The sequence below is a fragment of the Mandrillus leucophaeus genome, unplaced genomic scaffold, assembly GCF_000951045.1.
Source record: "Mandrillus leucophaeus isolate KB7577 unplaced genomic scaffold, Mleu.le_1.0 Scaffold73, whole genome shotgun sequence".
In the NCBI taxonomy this organism is placed as follows: Eukaryota; Metazoa; Chordata; class Mammalia; order Primates; family Cercopithecidae; genus Mandrillus; species Mandrillus leucophaeus.
Window position 1 is genome coordinate 2,616,839 of NW_012107919.1, and position 18,643 is coordinate 2,635,481.

General features: G+C 42.9%; 1 protein-coding gene across 1 annotated transcript in view; it reads right to left on the minus strand.

The window, feature by feature from the left end:
* KIAA1549L (KIAA1549-like ortholog) overlaps nucleotides 1-18,643 on the minus strand; it is a 138,342-nt gene that overhangs the window by 66,400 nt on the left and 53,299 nt on the right. Inside the window, exons 12-14 of the mRNA XM_011965560.1 lie at nucleotides 14,107-14,234; nucleotides 8,882-9,063; nucleotides 5,745-5,962 (exon numbers count right to left, since the gene is read on the minus strand). Coding sequence (XP_011820950.1) covers nucleotides 5,745-5,962; nucleotides 8,882-9,063; nucleotides 14,107-14,234 — 528 coding nt within the window. The remainder of the gene's footprint in view (nucleotides 1-5,744; nucleotides 5,963-8,881; nucleotides 9,064-14,106; nucleotides 14,235-18,643) is intronic.

An 18,643-nucleotide genomic window follows, 5' to 3' on the forward strand; every position in this document is an offset into this window, starting at 1 on the left:
GGTTATTTTGCAAGTGTTAGAAATACAATAGAGAGAGTGTGTAAGCCCTGTCAACAACTGTAAATGTAGGTAGCACTGAAGTGTATACCAGTCTACTTTTCTCTCGGAAGCAACATCCCCTTAAAATATACAGCTTAAAGACTGCTCTTAACATGGATTTCAATTTCCAGACCACCAATGCAGGCCTGGTATGCAAGCATCTATTTAAAAATAAATTAGACTCTCAGGTAGAGAAATTACCTATTTTAATAAGATAGCATTCCATTAGGTATATTCATTTCTTATTGATATTTTGCTATATACTTATTAAAGGCAATATATTTTGAAGCATGCAAACCTGAGAAGTAAGTTTTTTACCTCTGAAAATACTGCTGCGTGGGTAATGATGAGTTTTACTTGCTTGTTAATCCCAATATAGTTTAAGAAAGTAGTTCTCAAATTATGTTCTCTTTCTATGGAACCCCAGGGCTCCATAGAGATGGCCTGGGAAGGACTGAGGAGCAGGAGGCGGCGGCTCAGCTTCCATCAGAGCAACTCCATCTTGATATATTATTACCTTACGTTGGGTTCCCTAGAAGCAGGTTCTAGAATGATTGGAGTGTAAGTCATTTATTTGGGAGGTGGCTCCAAGAAGCACTAGCTGGGGAGTAGGGAAATGACAGAGGGAAGGAAGGAAAATCAATAAAGGGTATGATATGGAGTAGATTTGTGTTTTGGGCAATGGAGGCTCAAACTCACTGGAAAAGTGTGGGGGACAGTTGTTTTAGAAGGTAGGTTTTATTATTATTTAGGTATGGCATGGCCAATAGATCAGGACATGACTGCTATTAAAAATATAGCTTGAGGCCAGGCACAGTGGCTCACGCCTGTAATCCTAGCAATTTGGGAGGGTCAGCCAGGTTGATCAAGAGGTCAGGAGATTGAGACCGTCCTGGCCAACATGGTGAAACCCCATCTCTACTAAAAATACAAAAATTAGCTGGGCATGGTGGCGCCTGCCTGTACTCCTCCCAGCTACTCAGAAAGCTGATGCAGGAGAATCACTTGAACCAGGGAGTTGGAGGTTGCAGTGAGCCAAGATAGTGCCACAGCACTCCAGCCTGGTGACAGAGGGAGACTCCATCTCCCCCACTGCCCCCGCCCCTGCCAAAAAAAAAATATATATATATATAGCTTGTTACACTCACAGATCCCAAGAGGAGGGAACAGGCCATACCACAGGGGAGTGTGACTAATCTTGATTGAATACTTTTGGCAGATTTCTGGGGCACAAGGGCTGTCCTGAGTTGTCTGGTACCTGGCCCTGGGGTAATCAGGGCAAGCAGACAGTGACTCAGAGTAGAGAGCCCTGTGAGACCATACAAAGAAGGCAGTTGATGTTTGGGTTCTGTATTGGCTGCTTTGCACATGAAAGGCGTGTTTGCAGGTGAGTCCTTTATTAGCACTAGGAATCCAGTAGCCTGGGGAGGACAGTTTCTCTGGGGTCAGCAAGGCCGCAGATGCCCAAATCATCAAATATAGAAACTAAAAAATGTAGTTATTGCAACAGTGTAACTTACGCTTCCAGTTCCCTTGCCAGGAGTATTTATCTACCAGTTTCCATCTGTTATGGACTGAGGATGCTCCACAGTGTCTTAACTACATGACACTTCTGGTTGGTGACTGCCATGAAAAAGCCTTTAAGTTGGAGTCACAGATGCTTATAGTGAGTAGGAAGCTGCTGGGCTGGACAGGCACAGGGAGAGCTGAGGGCATGGACTGGGGCCACCAACAGCAACCATCTTAATTATGTTATGTACTTTGTGTCTCAGGGTAAGAGTTTAAAGTGTAAAAATGAGGTGTTCTGATTTTTTTTTAAGACTCTGAAAATGATTGTAAAAAGATTTAGTGACGAGTCAACACTTGGAACCTAAACTTTGTCTTTTATTTGATTTAATTTAGGTCTTAAGGTAAGATTCTGGTTACTGATTGATCTAGTTTGGATATTTGTCTCCACCCATATCTCATGTTGAATTGTAATCCCCAGTGTTGAAAGTGGGGCCTGCTGGGAAGTGACGGGATCACGGGGGCGGATCCCTCATGGGTTGGTGCTGTCCCTCCAACAGTGAGTGAATTCTCGTGAGATCTGGTTGTTTAAGAGTGTGTGGCATCTCCCTGCCCCAGCTCTCTTTTGCTTCTGCTTTCCTTCCACCATGAGGAAAAGCTCCCTGAGGCCTCTCTAAGAAGATGCTGGTGCCTTGCTTCCACAGCCTGAAGAACCGCAAGCCAATTAAACCTCTTTTCTTTATAAATTACCCAGTCTCCTTTTCAAAAGAAGATATACATGTGGCCAACAAGCATATGAAAAAAGCTCAATATCACTGATCACTGGAGAAATGCAAATCAAAACCAAAATGAGGTACCATCTCATACCAGTCAGAATGGCTATGATTAAAAAGTCAAAAAATAGTAGATGCTGGTGAGGTTACAGAAAAAAGGGAACTCTTACACACATGGGAGTGTAAATTAGTTCAACCATTGTGGAAGGCAGTATGGCAATTCCTCAAAGAGCTAAGAACAGAACTACCATTTGAGCCAGCAATTCCATTACTATTACATATTCAGAGGAACAGAAATTATTCTACCATAAAGACACATGCATGAGAATGTTCATTGCTGTACTGTTCACAGTTGCAAAGATATGGAATCGACCTAAATGCCCATGAATGACAGATTGGATGAAAAAAAAAAGTGATACATCTACACCATGGAATACCATGCAGCCATAATAAAGAACAAGATCATGTCTTTTGCAGGAACGTGGATGGAGCGGGAAGCCATCATCCTCAGCAAACTAATACAGGAACAGAAAACCAAATATCGTATGTTCTTACTTATAAGTGGGTGCTAAATGATGAGAATTCATGAACACAAATGGAACAACAGACACTGAGGTATACTTAAGGGTGGAGGGTGGAAGGAGGGAGAGTGCAGAAAAAATGACTATTAGGTAATAAGCTTAATACCTGAGTGATGAAATCATCAACCAACCCCGTGACAGAAGTTTACCTATATAAAAACCTGCCCATGTAACTTCAAACCTAAAATAAAAGAAAAAAATAAACTACCCAGTCTCAGGTATTTTTTATAGCAATGCAAGAATGGATGGCCGGGCACAGTGGCTCATGCCTGTAATCCCAGCACTCTGGGAGACCAAGGCAGGAGAACTGCTTGAGCCCAGGAGTTCGAGACCAGCCTGCGCAACATGGCAAAACCCCATCTCTAACAAAAAAAAAAAAAAAAAAAGAGACTGGCCTAATATACTGATGCTACCTCTGGACTAGAGCATGATTCCTTCACTTGTCCTACTGTGGCTTGGTCACTGAAAGCAGAACCTCTGGAGGGTTGTACTGTGAACAGTAATTAACAGGTAACTCTAACCTGTGATAGCAGATAAACAGTCAGCAGTCTCTGGAGTCAATAGCAGAGTGTGTCAAGAATAATACCTCTGAGCTTACCGAGGTTGTCCCTCTCTTTTTTTCTGTCTGTCCCTTCCCATTCTCATCTCTGGCTGATCCTATCTCCATTCCTATTCCTAGCTCGCCCAGTTTACGGCTATCCATATTTTCCCCTTAACTGGTCAAAAATGTTTTGAAAATTATTTTTGGTGTTTTAAAATCATGAAACCATTTCTTCAGTGAACATTTGCTAAGAATTAGCTACATAATGCATGGCATTAGCAGGTCATCGAAAGGTCCCAAGAATCTGGCCTGCACCTGTGCTAGGCAGAGGAGAGATGCCTCTTTACAGAAACAAGTCTGGTTCATTCCCTTTTCATAAAAAGCCTTAACTGAAATTTTTGTTTCTCAAGTAACTTCCTAGCTAAGTTTCTTTAATTTGTACATGAAAATGATTATGTTAATGCAATTCATAAAATTCAGCCCCACCTCTCACCTTGATTTTGTGGCTTTGATTCATTTTCCCTGAGTGTCAGCAGGAAATCCAGAAAAAACAGCTCCCATCCCAAAGACCACTGAAGTAAAACCCCCTGAAGTATAAAATAAAAGCTAAAGAACCAATCAGCCTCCCTATAAAAACCTCCATCTTTTTTCCTTTTTTTCTACAGGTATTAACACAGTGACACAGGCATTGTGAACCCTGTCATGGTGTGATTTTATATCAATAGCTTGTCATACCAACCAAGCCTAATTAGAAGCATGGTAAATTAAGCACTGGTTGAGAATTCCCTCTTTTCTTTATTGAAAATAAATTATGTTGATCCAATTCATAAAATTTAGCCCCACCTCCCAGCTTGACTCTGTGGCTTTCATCCAAGCCTGTCACAGAGTCATTTTTGCTTTTAATAAGTACCTACTCAGGCCAGAAACTGCCCTATGGCTCCCAATCTGTGGACAATGTATCTATCATGGCTCTGTGGCATGTTGGGGTGGTGACATGCTCAAAGCCAGAGGGGAGTCACCAAGGAGACTATGTATTGGAAAGAGGCGGCCTCAAATTATGACAGCGCTTCAGGTAGGTAGGAAAGGAAGAAAGGTGGACATGTTTGGGTTCACTAACCTCTGCCTCTGACCCAGCATGTGAAATCACTCTGCTTAGTCAGCAACAAACCTTGGAAGGCTGCAGCCATGGTCTGAATGTTTTTCCCCTCCAAACCTCATGTTGAAATGTGGTTCCTGCCATGGTGGTGTCAGGAGGTGGGACATTTGGGAGGTGACAGGGCCAGGAGGGCTCCTCCTCATGGGTGGAATTGGTACTGTTATAAAAGAATGAATTTGGCCTGCTCTTGCTCTCTCTTTGCCCTCTGCCTTCTGCCATGGGATGATGCAGCAAGGAGGCCCTTGCCAGATGCCAGCACCTTGATCTTGGACTTCCCAGCCTCTAGAACTGTGAGAAAATATGTTTCTGTTCATTATAAATTACCCAGTCTCAGGTATTCTGTTATAGCAGCACAGAAAGAACTAAGGCAGATGCCAATTTAAACCATCTGGCTTAGCCCTTCCTCGCTGGGACAGGACTCCCTTTTAGATCGTTACAGCACCTCACACTTCAAACACCCACCACACTTGTCATTAATAAACTTTTGGGGTGATTCTTTCTCTCCCATTAGACCCTAAGTTCCATAAGAGCAGCAACAGGACTGTCTTGTCCACAATTAAATGCTGAAGGAATTCAAACTGAATGAATGAATAAGCCCATATGAGCATGATAGCATTCAGCATCTTGAATGGTACCTAATACATAGCAGGTGACAATATACGTTGAATAAATGAACAAGTCTGTGAACCAATAAGATAAACCGGCATGGAGCTCTGAGCACCTGTGCAGTAGGTACTTACTGAGGCTGAATGAAAAGGTAAGGCATGAAATTTGCTTTTCTTACGCAAGAGCCTCTAAAACAATTGAACAATACAATGTCCCTTGATCTGGAAGTTGCACCATTAGGTAGGTGATAATTATAATCTTCATTCAGCTCTGAAAAAGCAACTGGTTTGAAAATATCACTAAGCTAAAGGACAATTATGGTTGTTTGCCCAAGTGTTTTTTTTTTTTAATGGCTTTAATGTTATTCTCCTTCAGACTCATTATAGAGCACCTGCTTGCACAGACCAGTGTGGTACAGATCAGTGGACTGCAAAGATCACAATCCTACAGTACCAGATAAGGGACCAGGATATACTGCCCAAGGCCTGCCCTTATCCCACCAATGATACAGCACCCTTTACAGAATCCCTTAGAGACTGCACCTGTTTTTAGACTCGGTGAATGGAGCACAGAGTTCTGAATCTGGATCCAAAACATGCTCCATTTCCTTTGGGGCTTTTTCATACATCTTTTTTCTTTCGGTCAGACCCTTGCTCGTCTCCACTGCAGGGAAGTCGTAATATCCCTTCCTCTTGGCTTTGAGGCGCAGCTTGTTCCGATAGTGCTCGATGTCTGACTTCTGCTTCAGGGCTTTGTTCACCTGGGGAGAGAGACAGTCTCAGGCCCACACCTGACCCAGTGAGGCCAGCAGGTGGGAGACTTTCACTAGGAGGTTATCACTTCTAGAAACCCATCCCAGGCATCACCTCTGGGCCTCTGAGCTAGCCAGACCCACCTGCGTCCCATTCTGAACAAGCCCACAACAGTAGACTACAGATAATGTGGAGCCTGGCACTCACCTGAATCACCTGAGAACTTCCTCCAAGGCTTTCTTCTCCCTGGTCTGTCCTGTCTCTGTTCAGGCCTAGGCCTGACTCCATGCTCTCAGCAATGTGGCTTGGCCTTAATTATGCCTACACCCTTTTGGTCCCTCTGTGTGGGTGCCTCTGCCAGTTCTCAGTGCCCTGAGTCTAGCTCCAGTCCTGGGGAACCCAGTGGCCTTTGCTGCCCTTCAGCTGGTGTCCAGGATAAGACGGCAAGTTCCTGAAGAGGCTGAGTTGGGACAGACAGGGTGGAAGGGGCCGCTCCCTACACCTTTCCACACTGTCAACCTGCATCCGACAGCATGTTTTTTTAATCCATGCCTTTCTTGAGAGATAGGTAATTTTGAAGCCTTGTATGGCTACTAACACCAACCAGGTCCTGCCCTACAGGGCAAAGGCAGTCTGGTCTTTCAGAAGGGAATGTGGCTAATGTACCTTGCAACCTGTTGGAGATACAAGCAAGTGACTGTGCTAAATAACAAATGATGAGAATGTCACATCAACATTTCCAAACTTCCTGTTTTCTTAAAAATAATCTTTAAAAGAATGTCATGTAATTTACAAAAGAAAAACGTATGGCTTCTGGGTTGTGCTTTCCTCATTTAAACCAGCCACCCATAATAGAAGGAGGAAGAAAATTACATGACAATCTATGTCAGGCTCCACAAGGCAGCAAATTATAGAGAACAGTTTAGGGCTCTCTTCCAATCCAAATGCCAGCAAGGTCCATTCCTTTAACTACCAAAATACAGCATCAATTTCTGGACAAGGAGGATGCTGATTTGCTCTCCTTCTTTGACAAGGTGATGGGGCTTGGGAGGAAAAGGGGGTGATAAGTTGAATCTATCCCAGATTTGGAATCTGTCTCCATGACATTCATATCATTAAGCTGGGATGAAAAGATCCAGGCCTGGTGGCCATCACATGTGTCCATAGCTGAGCAGAGGGTCCAAATCAACAGCAGTTATCAATGCATTAGTGTCAACCTCAGAGGCCTCTAATTATGGGGTTTGCATGTCTGGTGGCAGAATTGTGCCCAAGAGAAAATTCAGTGGCTGTGACTGGTTTTGAGAAGACATCCAGATTCTCAAATTGTAGAGCCGAGGGGCATAAAGTACATGATCTTTCTTCATTGGCTGTCTAATGGGTGGTGATAACAACAATAGTAACAATAATTATCATCATAAAAGTGCTTATTGTGTGCTAGGCACTACCCTAAGTACGTTACATATATTAAACAATTTGATCTTCACAGCAGCCCTATTTTATAAATGGAGATCCTGAGGCACAGAGAAATGAACTAACGTGCTCAAGGTCACACAGTAAGTAAAAGATCTGAGGTTTAAACCCCTGAGGCATGGCTTGAGAATCCATATTCTTTTAAGCACAATGCTATTATTCTCTGATAGCCTGTAGTAAGTCAAAGAGAGGAAAGGAGCACTGGACAGGAAGTCAGGGGACCTCCACCTCATGGCTGTCACCATAACCTGCCGTGTGACTTTGAGCAACCCACTTGACCCCTCAAGCTTCAGCTTCTTGGTCTAAAAAAATGAAGAGGTTGAAAAAGAAGTGCTCTGTATGTCCACAACCAGTTATTTTTTTTAAATCGATGAAGGTTTACCCATCACATCTTTAGGTCATCTGAGTCTTTCTGCCCAGAAAACAAGAGTTGCTTTCTGAGTCGGGTCTGTAAAATGCTTTTATAAGGGGCCCAGATGCTGCATATTTACAATACCTGGTTTTATAGGGCCATAACATGTTCCTTGATGTGTGGTGGGAAAAAGACTTTAAAACTTTGGAAATCTCCCACCTGTTTCAGGTAACAATAGCTGGGTATAAATAAATGAAATGAACAACCAACCTGACAGCTTAAGAACAGAGAAAAATTAAGAGCATGTGTGTGCACATGCTTGGGCACACATGTAATGTGAATGTTCACTTGTAGGGTCCAAATGCATCTTCTTAAAGTTCATAAACATTTTCAGTCCACTGGCCACTCTGCTGCCGAAGATGAAGGAAACGCAGATAATTTTTACCTAACTTCTGGCATCTATCTATCTATCTATCTATCTATCTATCTATCTATCTATCTATCTAATTTTCTTTGATGAAATCATCACTCTACAGCGAATGTTACAATTTTTTTTTCAGACTCTTAGGAAAGTTGATTAGCATCATGATATCCATTGATAGCTTTCTGGAAGCAGCCAATGAGTTGTTTCAAGTTTGCTCAAAGGAATAAATGTCATTTCGAAGTCCATAGAGTGGCCCACATCCCTGTACATATGACATTATCTTCCCTGGTTCCCTCTCAGTTCAAGCCCCTTCTATCCCCACTACAAGCAACATCCCACGATGGACAGTTTAGGAGTGTTACCAAGAAAGGCAAAAGGCTGTGTGTGTGAGGCGGTCGCGGAGTGGAACGCCTGATGCTTCTTTTCATAATCACGTTTTTTTAAAAGTTCCCCTGGGATTTTAATGAACACAGGAAGTGCTCTGAAAACATCACCCAACAAACTCATTTTGGGTGACCTGTGTCCTGATTCATTCTGCAGAGGTCTGGTACATGTGGAGGTAAAGATGACCTATATGGGCCTAGGTGCAATCTGCACCCAGTATTCACAGGTGTTGTTCCTTCGTCCGAATTTCCCAAGTCTGAGCAGACCATCTCCTGCCCTGGGTCCGCAGGCACTCACCTCACCGTTGAGGACTGCCGATGACTCCTGGCTCCTGTCCGAGGTGGGGGGCACCACGGGGAGGGCTGTGGGTTTTATGGCAATGAGCTGCACAGACCCAGATGATGTGTCAAAGGGTTCAGCGGCCACCTTGCTGGAGTTGTCAAATAGAACTGCTCCCTCCTCTTCATCACTCGCTGGCACTGAAGCACAACATAAACACATCGATTTTCTGATGTAGGGGGGCTGTGTGATCCCAGGAGAATTTATGTGAGACTCACAGCCTAAGGACATTACTTTACTCAAAACAACCTCAGAAATGACAGCATCTGCTTCTGTGCCAAAAAGGGCTCGCTACTGCTAGCAGTTTTCCCTTAAATTTAAGATCTGTATGATTTATCCCTCCGTTGCCTTATCAATGGGTAGGAAAGAACTGTAGAGATTTGAATTTAAACAGTAAGGACCATTCTTTCAAAACTATGACATAACACAGTTGAAAAAAAATTAAAAAGTAACGTCTTTCTCTGTTTCAGTTAGAAGTGAGAAAAGTGAGTTTGGCTAAACCTTGTAACTACCCTTTAAATTTGACAATCCTCAGACTAACAGCATTCAGTTCAGGTTCAGCCACCAATGCTACCAATCTTTACAAGATGTTAAAGTAACAAGTCTTCCTTGGTCAACAAGCCACAGTTATAGTGGCTGACACATTGTTTTTTTCCCCCCTTCTGAAGGTTGCTTCCCCAGTGATTTGGGTTTTGGTTTCTTCTATTTGTCTAAAATAAAAGAAAGCTATGAAAATTCCGCCAGAGAAACTAATTTAAAGCTACAGACAACTCCCCTAATTAAGTAGAAGCATTTCTACCTATGCTCTGTTAAATTAATCCTCCCTTCTGACAGATAATTCTGCTGCAATTGCTAAAAGACACCAGTCTGCCTTGAGCTTCCATAACTAAGCTGACGGAAGTTCCAGAGCTCCTGGTTTCTTGCTGATTTACTTGTTCTTAAAGCATATTCTCATTAAGTAACTATAAGAATGACAGCTTATTGAGCATGGCTAGGCAAGAGATACATTAAGCCTATTCAAACGACTAAACCAGTATACAATTTAGGAGCAAAAGAGGTGTTACATAAAATATGAATGTAATAGCAGTGTATTCATCTTTCCTCCTGTCTGCTCAAGAGACTGGGATGTTATTTAAATTATTGAGAAACACATAGTTTGTATCATTCTGTCACTTATCATAATCACAGGAGATTTGTCAAATTAAGCCAAGTAAATTGTTATTTTTACAAAGTGGCTAAAACACTTCAGAGTGTAACAATGGGTTATAATTGGATTTTTTTTTAAGTTCTGTGGGCTGATTTGCAAATAGCAGGCCACCAAGCAGCCAATGACAGAGGAAAATCTCTATTTGAATGTGTTACCAGATGCATCTATATTTTTAGAGTATGGTTTTGCTGGGCAGCTCTGGCCTGGCCACCATTATCTGCCACCTGGACACTTGCTATTACAAGCCATCTACGAGAGCCAGCCAATAAGGTGGTTCCTAAGAATTCTCACCTCCTGATATTCATACCCAGGATGAATAAGACTGACCTGTGTAACTAATAGGAAACTGCAGAAATGACAATGTGCTATTTCCAAAGCTTAGTCATAAAAATCAATCAATCAATCAATCAGTCAATCATGGCTTCTACCTTGCTCTCTCTCTCTGATCACTTACTGTAAAGGAAAGCCAGCTGCCACATTCTGAGGACCCTGAAGCAGTCCTATGGAAAGGTCCATGCGGCAAGGATCTGACGTCCCCTGTCAAGAGCCATGACTGACCATCCTGCAAGCCCCCATCAAGACTGTATTTTTTATTTTCATTTTTCTCTTTTTTAAACTTCAATAGCTTTTGCAGTACAAGTGATTTTTGGTTACAAAGATGAATTCTATAGTGGTAAATTCTGAGATTTTAGTGTACCCGTCACCTAAGTAGTGTACACTGCACCCAATATGTAGTCTTTTATCCCTCATCCCCCTCTCACCCACTCCTCTGTCCCCAAAGTCCATTATATCACTCGCTGTGTCTTTGTGTCCTCACAGCTTAGTTCCCACTTATGAGTGAGAATATATAGTATTTGGTTTTCCATTCCTGAGTTACTTCACTTAGAATTACGGCCTCCAGCTCCATCCAAGTTGCTGAAAAAGACATTATTTCATTCTTTCTTATGGTTGAGTAGTGTATTCCATGAGTTATTTATACCACATTTTCTTTATCCACTCATTGGTCGATGGGCACTTGGTTGGTTCCCTATCTTTGTGATTGTGACTTGTGCTGCTATAAACACGCATGTGCAAGTGTCTTTTTTCATATAATACTTCTTTTCATTTGGGTAGATACCCAGGAGTGGGATTGAATGCTGGATCAAATAGTAGATCTACTTTTAGTTCTTTAAGGAATCTCTGTACTGTTTTCCACAGGGGTTGTACTGATTTACATTCTCACCAGCAGTGTATAAGCCTCCCCTTTTCACCATGTCCATGCCCACATCTATTGGTTTTTGCCAGTTAAGACTTTAGATGACAGCTCAGGCTAACATCTTGACTATGACCTCATGAGACCCTGAGCCAGAATGACCCAATACTTTTTGCAAGCTGGCAAAGTGATGAAAATAGACATTTTTGTTTTCTCCACAATTCCACAATTCCATTCAATGTTATTTTCTTCCTTCCTTCCTTTGGTTCATCTTTCAATGCAATAAAATACACTATTGATTTTATTGGTAAACTCTAACCTAGGATTATGATAAAATGGAACCCTCTGATAAAAAGAACAAGCATAGGTTTTCATAAGGGTCTATCCTAAAATTCTGATGTCTGTTGAGTTTTACATGAGACAAGTTGGTTCTATTGTTTCTATTGGAAAATTTCAAACCTAAAACCTTACGGAATAGCAACCTACAGTGAAACAGAAGCAACCAGACCCCCAAATTCACTGGATTTACTTTAGGCAAAAATAAAATGCAACCAAGCAAGCACTCTAACCCTGGGAAGGATAGCTTTTTAATAGAGCAAACAAGCAAAAACCTCAACCTGGCATAGTAATTGCGTTTTATTCATGCACCCACCTGTTTTATTTCTGAGCCTTATATTTAAATAATCAAAGTGACCTAAATAGAATAAAGAGGCAGGCAGAGAGGGTAGACAAGCAGAAATGGAAATGGGCAAGGTCAGCAGGGACATCTAGAGCAGGCCAGAATCTCACCAGCTAAGTGGGGAGTGTTGGGGTCGGGAACCAGCCCCACTCTCTCATCTACTATGCATTATTTGCAGGGAAGGGGAAAGACATCACTTTGCAAATGTGTATTCATAAAGAAAGCAGCCTTGTATGGCACAGTTTAAAGCAAGAAAAAGGGCATAGAACAATATGCACATTGATTCCATTTAATAAAACAAAACAAAGCAATACAACAAAAAACAAAGATACATGTGTGTTGCCATATGCATAGTAAAAAGGTCAGAGAAAGACACACATTGAGTTATTTGGGGTCCTCTGAGGAGTGGGGTGGGTGTGGGGCATCTGGAGGAGTGAGTAGTCTGATTTGACCTTGTAAATTTCCAGGAAGTATATAAAGAAAGGAAGGAAGGAAAGGGGGGAGGGGAGGGAGGAGGCGGAGCTGGGAGGGCAGGCAGCACCATCTTGGATAGGTAGCGATGGCCGTCACAATATTTAAACAACCTTCCCCATATGGCTTCACTGTTCATTGTCTCTGCTGTCTCCTCACTCTCTCTACCCATCTCTCTTAGCACCTCATCCTAGGAAGAAAGAGAAGAAAGTTGCTGAATTCAAGTCCCCTTTCCAAGATCTAGGGCACCTCTGACTCTGCGTGCTCACTCGATAGAGCTGATGGCCGGATGTCTAGTGGTCCCAGGTGGGGCAGATATTTCAGGAAAATTCCACAGGTCACACCCCAATTCTGATGTAGAAAGCACAGCCTCTGTGTTACACGCATGCAGAATTCAGGGAAAGAAAAAATTTCAACAACCAAATAGGTATGACAGTTTAAACAAGTGCTTTATATAATAGCTGAAAATGGGAACAGGGAGCACATTTCCCCTACAGAATACAAATCCACTGTATCATTATTTCTTTTTTTTTTCCTCTGCTCTTACTTTTTCAGTTAGGGGAAAAAAAAAGAAATAAAAGTGACATTTGAAAACAAAAAAAATTCCAACACTAGCTTCAAGAGAGAGTCCCTGAACTACACAAATTCCTTTGAAAGGGAAGTGCAGATAAGCAGGGTGCCAGAGGGTTTAGCTTTTCACCTGGCATTCCCGTAAGGCTCCACCTACAACCCATTAAAATCCAAAAGGACTTTTCCCTGATCTGAAATCAGTAGTGCTGGGTACTTGAATTCTGGCCCCAGTAACCCAGTATCACACACAGAAGGGCCACATGGAGATGAGAGTCAGAACCAAGGTGGGAACAGGAGAGGGAGCCGCGCAATGATGTTGACAGAGGCCATCTATGGACAATGCCACTCCACAGCTATGGTGCTCAGATGACTGATAAATAAATCCCAACGTCAATCCTTACAGGAAAGGAGAGATCTGTGTGAGAAACTAAGTAGTTTAGCTTCCCTGGAGAATTAAGACAGAAGTGTAAAGCTTTTTTTTTTTTTTCTTTTTTTTCTTTTTTCTTCTTTTTTTTTGATGACAGATCTGTGTCTTTATTGCTTTGGGTTAGTTTTTTCCTGGGAGAAGTGGAGTTGCAATATCTGGACTCAGTGGCACAGAATGAACCCATGAAACTTATCAGGGGAGTCAGGGCAGGAAAATGAGAGGAATCACCAAGATGAGCAATTATTTCAGAGATCTGCTGCCTTAGTGGACCTGGTGCAAGAAATTGCAACAATTCATGTGATTAGAAATTGTAAATTTTTAAAGAGGATTTCTAACTAGAGAATTAGAAAAACCTCTAAGCAAACATCAATTCATTCTGTAAAAAGTTTTTCCTAAGGAACTGCACAATTTCACAAGAACAGGGGCAGAGGAAGTGAGACAGGATAATTCAGAGAAGGGGTAAGGTGAAAATCCAAGGGGTACATACAGACTCCTGGCCCTTGTGGGGCAGAATAGAAAGAACGACTGAGGGTCAGAGCCCAGTGGCTGTGTGAGTGTGCGCACACATGTGCATGCATGTGTGTGCAGGCACGCGTGGGAGTGGCTGGGGGTGGTTCTTGGCGGGAAGGCTTCTCACCATTTCTCTTCCTTGCCTCCTCCTTTGTCACTTTCTGCTGTGCCATTACATTCTGGGGTGAGCGTCTCCCTGAGCTGGGCTTCCCTGATTCGTTGCTGATGACAGAGCCATTCTCACTGGGCGACCTGCTGGAGGTAACCATAGCAACAGGGGAGACGGTAAGTTTCAACTAGAGCAGCCGCCTCTCAAGGTTATTTTATTTGCACAGTTTAATGTCTGTAGCCTTTCATTCCAGTTTAACGGACAAAGAAGAAACGATACAGAAAAAGAAAAAAACAAAACCACCCATACTACAGCGTGGGTTAAGAAGCTGGCTGCTCAGAAGTCCGTTTTGCAGTGCTCAGCCTGTAGAGTTCAGTGAGCGCTGCCCTGGGTGTCCATCTCTGTTTCATTAACCACCACCCCGCCGTGACTATGGGAATGGTGGCAAGGGTGGCATCCATGCAGCATGCCCTCTTTTTAATACCCAGCACTCTGGATAGTGTTGCAGAGGGTTTAAGTCACATGGGCATTTCCAGGGACATGTATCACACATGGTTCTCTTTGGCTATTGTCTTTACTACATAGACTTTGACTACAAAACATTCCGTTTCCAATTTTCAGTTTTCAGGCTGCTCTTCTCATTCCAAGGAAAGGCATCAATAAGCAAATTTCCATAGCAAAAACTCAACTATGCCTTATTCTTTGCATAATACCCCATCACTAGAGGCTTCACTCTGTCAGTCACACACACACACACACACACACACACACACACAAACATACTCTCTCTCTCTAACTGTGGCAACTACTACCCACTTACGTTTTGATTTTGAGCTATTTGTTCATTCAGGAAATACGTTTCATTCATCCACTCTGTGCCAGACATACAGGTATGTGGAGACTCTAAGACAGCACCCCATGCCCTCCAAGAGCTCCCCACCAGGGTCACCTACTGTGTACCAAGGATTTTGCTGAGAGCTTTTAAAACTGCTAATGGATCATTATGAGCCACTGATTTGGTGACTGCCACCCTTGTTTAGCAAGTGAGGAACATGAAGCTCATGGAAGTGAAGTGTGTTGTCCAGGACAGAGCTGAGAAGCGGCAAATCAGCCCTGGAAGCCAGGGCTCCCCCTCCTCCCACACCCCAGAACACTTTCCCTTTGCTCTCCCATACAATGACCCCAGATAAGGCAGCCCTTCACACAGGGCCAGTCACACAGCCTTCTTTCCCTCCTCAGGGCGGGACTCTCATCTTCTGGAACTCTGTGGGGGAATGGGATCCGGAGAGCCCCCACTGAGACTCACGCTGCCTCTGGCCTCAGACCATGCCAGTCCGTGGGTCTGGCTGAGCATAAAGACTGATCGTCGTCCCTCTGTGGGAGACAAGCGGGAGGCAGGTGTCTAGGGGCCTCTTGTTCTTCTATTGTCAATCGTCCAAATTTAGAAAATAAGGACACCTATCCCTGACAATGGAGAACTGTCTGGAATAAATGCACTTCATCAGTAGGCGAGCAGCTTCTCAACTGGAAGCTGTGTATCCTTCCGGATGCTCCTCTGCCTCCTCCTCCCTTCTCCCTCCTCCTCCCTTCTCCCTCCTCCTCCCTTCTCCCTCCTCCTCCCTTCTCCCCTCTGCCTCCCCTGGGAATTTCGAGTTCTCAGTCTGTACACTTTGGCACCCTAAAAGCCATGAACAATCAAAGTCGAGATATCTATGGGATAAGGCAGTATCTGCCAAGAGCATTCCGCGGCACACTAAAGCCAAGTGGGACATTCCTCGCCAAAGTTCCCTAAATGTAGGAAATGCTCACTATATTCCTTCTTTGGAGATTCCTAATGCACCTTAGCATATCAAAGACTGATCAGTTCTGTCACAGAGAGATTCATCTGGTTTCGTTTAACCCAACATTTCCAAATTTATTCGATCACAATCTTTCTCACCTAACCTTTTAACATCATATAAAATGAGTAATAAAAGAATGTAGTCTGTGAAAACAAGGATAGGTACTAACTTGTTGAGTATATGTTATTTACCCAACAGCTATTTGATTGCTGAGTGCTGGCTGTGCAAACACCCATACACAAAAGACACACACCCCTAGATTGTTTCTGGACTCTCCTGGTGAATGGCACCTACTCTCCCAACTGGCGGCATTAGGACAATTGGGACAAAAGGCTTTAATTTACATCCAGAAAAAAAAAAATAGGAAAGGGAAAGGCTTTTTATAACCTACTTCACATTCACAAAATACTGATTGATTGATTGATTGATTTTTTTAGAGTCTTGATCTGTCACCCAGCCTGGGGTGCAGTGCTGTAATCTCGGCTCACTGCAACCTCTGTCTCCCGAGTTCGAGCGATTCTCCTGCCTCAGCCATCAGAGTAGCTGGGATTACAAGTGCCCGCCGCCATGCCAGGCTATTTTTTTTTTTTTGTATTTTTAGTAGAGCTGGGGTTTCAACATGTTACCCAGGCTGGTCTCAAACTCCTGACCCCAAGTGATGCATCTGCCTCGGCCTCCCAAAGTGCTGGGATTACAGGCATGAACCACCGAGCCTGGCCTGAATGGTTTTTGTAGCATTTTCATACCCTTTCCCTCATTTGATCCTGAAACAATTTTCTGGCTGCTCCTCTCACTCCATGGAAAGGTGTTAATGAGCAAACTTCTGTAGCAAAACCCAACTCTGCTTTACTCTTTGCTTCTGTTTATAGACATGTTTACACAGAGTCATCAAGTCAAAACTTCTGTTCAAAAATAGAGATTTGTGCATGTGTGTTTGTGCATGCGTGTCTACTCACATGACAGTAACAAAAGTTTTTGAAAGCAAGAAAGTGTCACCTGCGAGGCTGCAGTTTGAGGCTACTGAATGCAACAGTACCCATTCTGAGGACATGGAGCCTGGAAGAACATTCTCAGGTTGAGGATGAATCAACTGCTGAACATGGCATGAATCATGGCCAATCACTACACTGAACTGCCCTTTGCAAACAGCTGTAAGTGGTTTATTCTCCATCCTGGCCCAACAATCTCAGTCATGCACCAATAAAATAGCCTCACCAAGACCCTACACTGGAGGAAAAGGACCCAGAACACCCATCTGGCTGTCTGGAAGTGACTGAACCCTCAGAGTCCAGTGCTAAAATAATTAATAAAAATTGAGGTATCTTAATAACCATCAAACCACCGGTTTCTCCTGGTTTTCACTTGGGAAACTTCTTGGATCATCTAACAGACCCATTCTGAGAGGGAAGGCTGTCTTTATCTAGCAGGAATGAGAAAAATGATGTGGCAAGATGGGGAAGCCAGAAACATAAGATTCATAATGGGTTTTCTCTTGAATTTGATGTTTTGAAAATCTTTCAAATGATCAGAGGCTCCCGTGGTCAGCTGGACTTCAACAGAGAGGAGGTTTCTCTTACAGCTTTGGCAATGATCTAACCAGCCCTTAGTAAAATTATATTTTTATGCTAAAATTATGAAAGTGGCTGGGCATGGTGGCTCATGCCTGTAATCCCAGCGCTTTGGGAGGTCAAGGTGGGTAGACCACTTGAGGTCAGGAGTTTGAGACCAGTCTGGCCAACATGGTGAAACTCCATCTCTACCAAAAAAATACAAAAATTAGCCAGGCATGGTGGCACATGCCTGTAATCCCAGCTACTCAGGAGGCTGAGGCAGGGGAATTGCTTGAACCCGGGAGGCAGAGGTTGCAGTTAGCTAAGACCTGCCCACTGCACTCCAGCCTCGGCAACAGAATGAACCCCCGTCTCGAAAAAGAAAAAATCACGAAGCAAATATAGAAATCCTTCAGGAATATAGATATTATCTTCTTCATCTGTATTTGTTTCCTCAGTTAATATTTCTTATTAAAAATTTGGGGGTAATTGAATGTGATTAGCAAGAGTAGATTCCTGGCTAATCCAAGAAGTGCTTATTCTAAAAAAAAATTAAAGGAAACTTTACACAATTTAAATTATTCAACTAGAATGGGTGAAAAATAATTTTTATTCTTCCTGAAAGTACTATGTTCATATCCTAATTTTAGTAACACTATTTCTTTCTTTTCAGTGTCCTCTAAATAGGTGATAATAATTTATTAATAAGCCTTTGTTGTATTTGGCAAAGATCATGATGAGAATAATAGCTGTAGGTAATACTACTTGCAAGTCAATTCAGGTAAATCATCTATTGCCTCTCTGTACATTTCAGCTCTGCTCTGCTTATGCTCTCTCATGTTGGGTGCATGATTATAGTAATGGTCCTAACTTGTTCATACATCTCTGTCAATAAGCTTTGGGTATTCTTCTCTCATGCTGAGTCCGGACTTGACCATGAGACTTGCTTTATCCAAGAGGACAGTAGCAACCATGACACAAGCAAAGATTTGAGAAATGCTTATGCTTTGGGTGTTTTTTGGTTGTTGTTTTTTGCTTTTTTTCCTTGCTGCCCTGCAACCACATTGTGAGAAAGCCAGGACTAGCCTGCTAGAGGATGAGAAACCACATGGACAAAGGCCCTTGCTACCTGGGGTATTCCTGATAAGATTAGTATCAACAAGT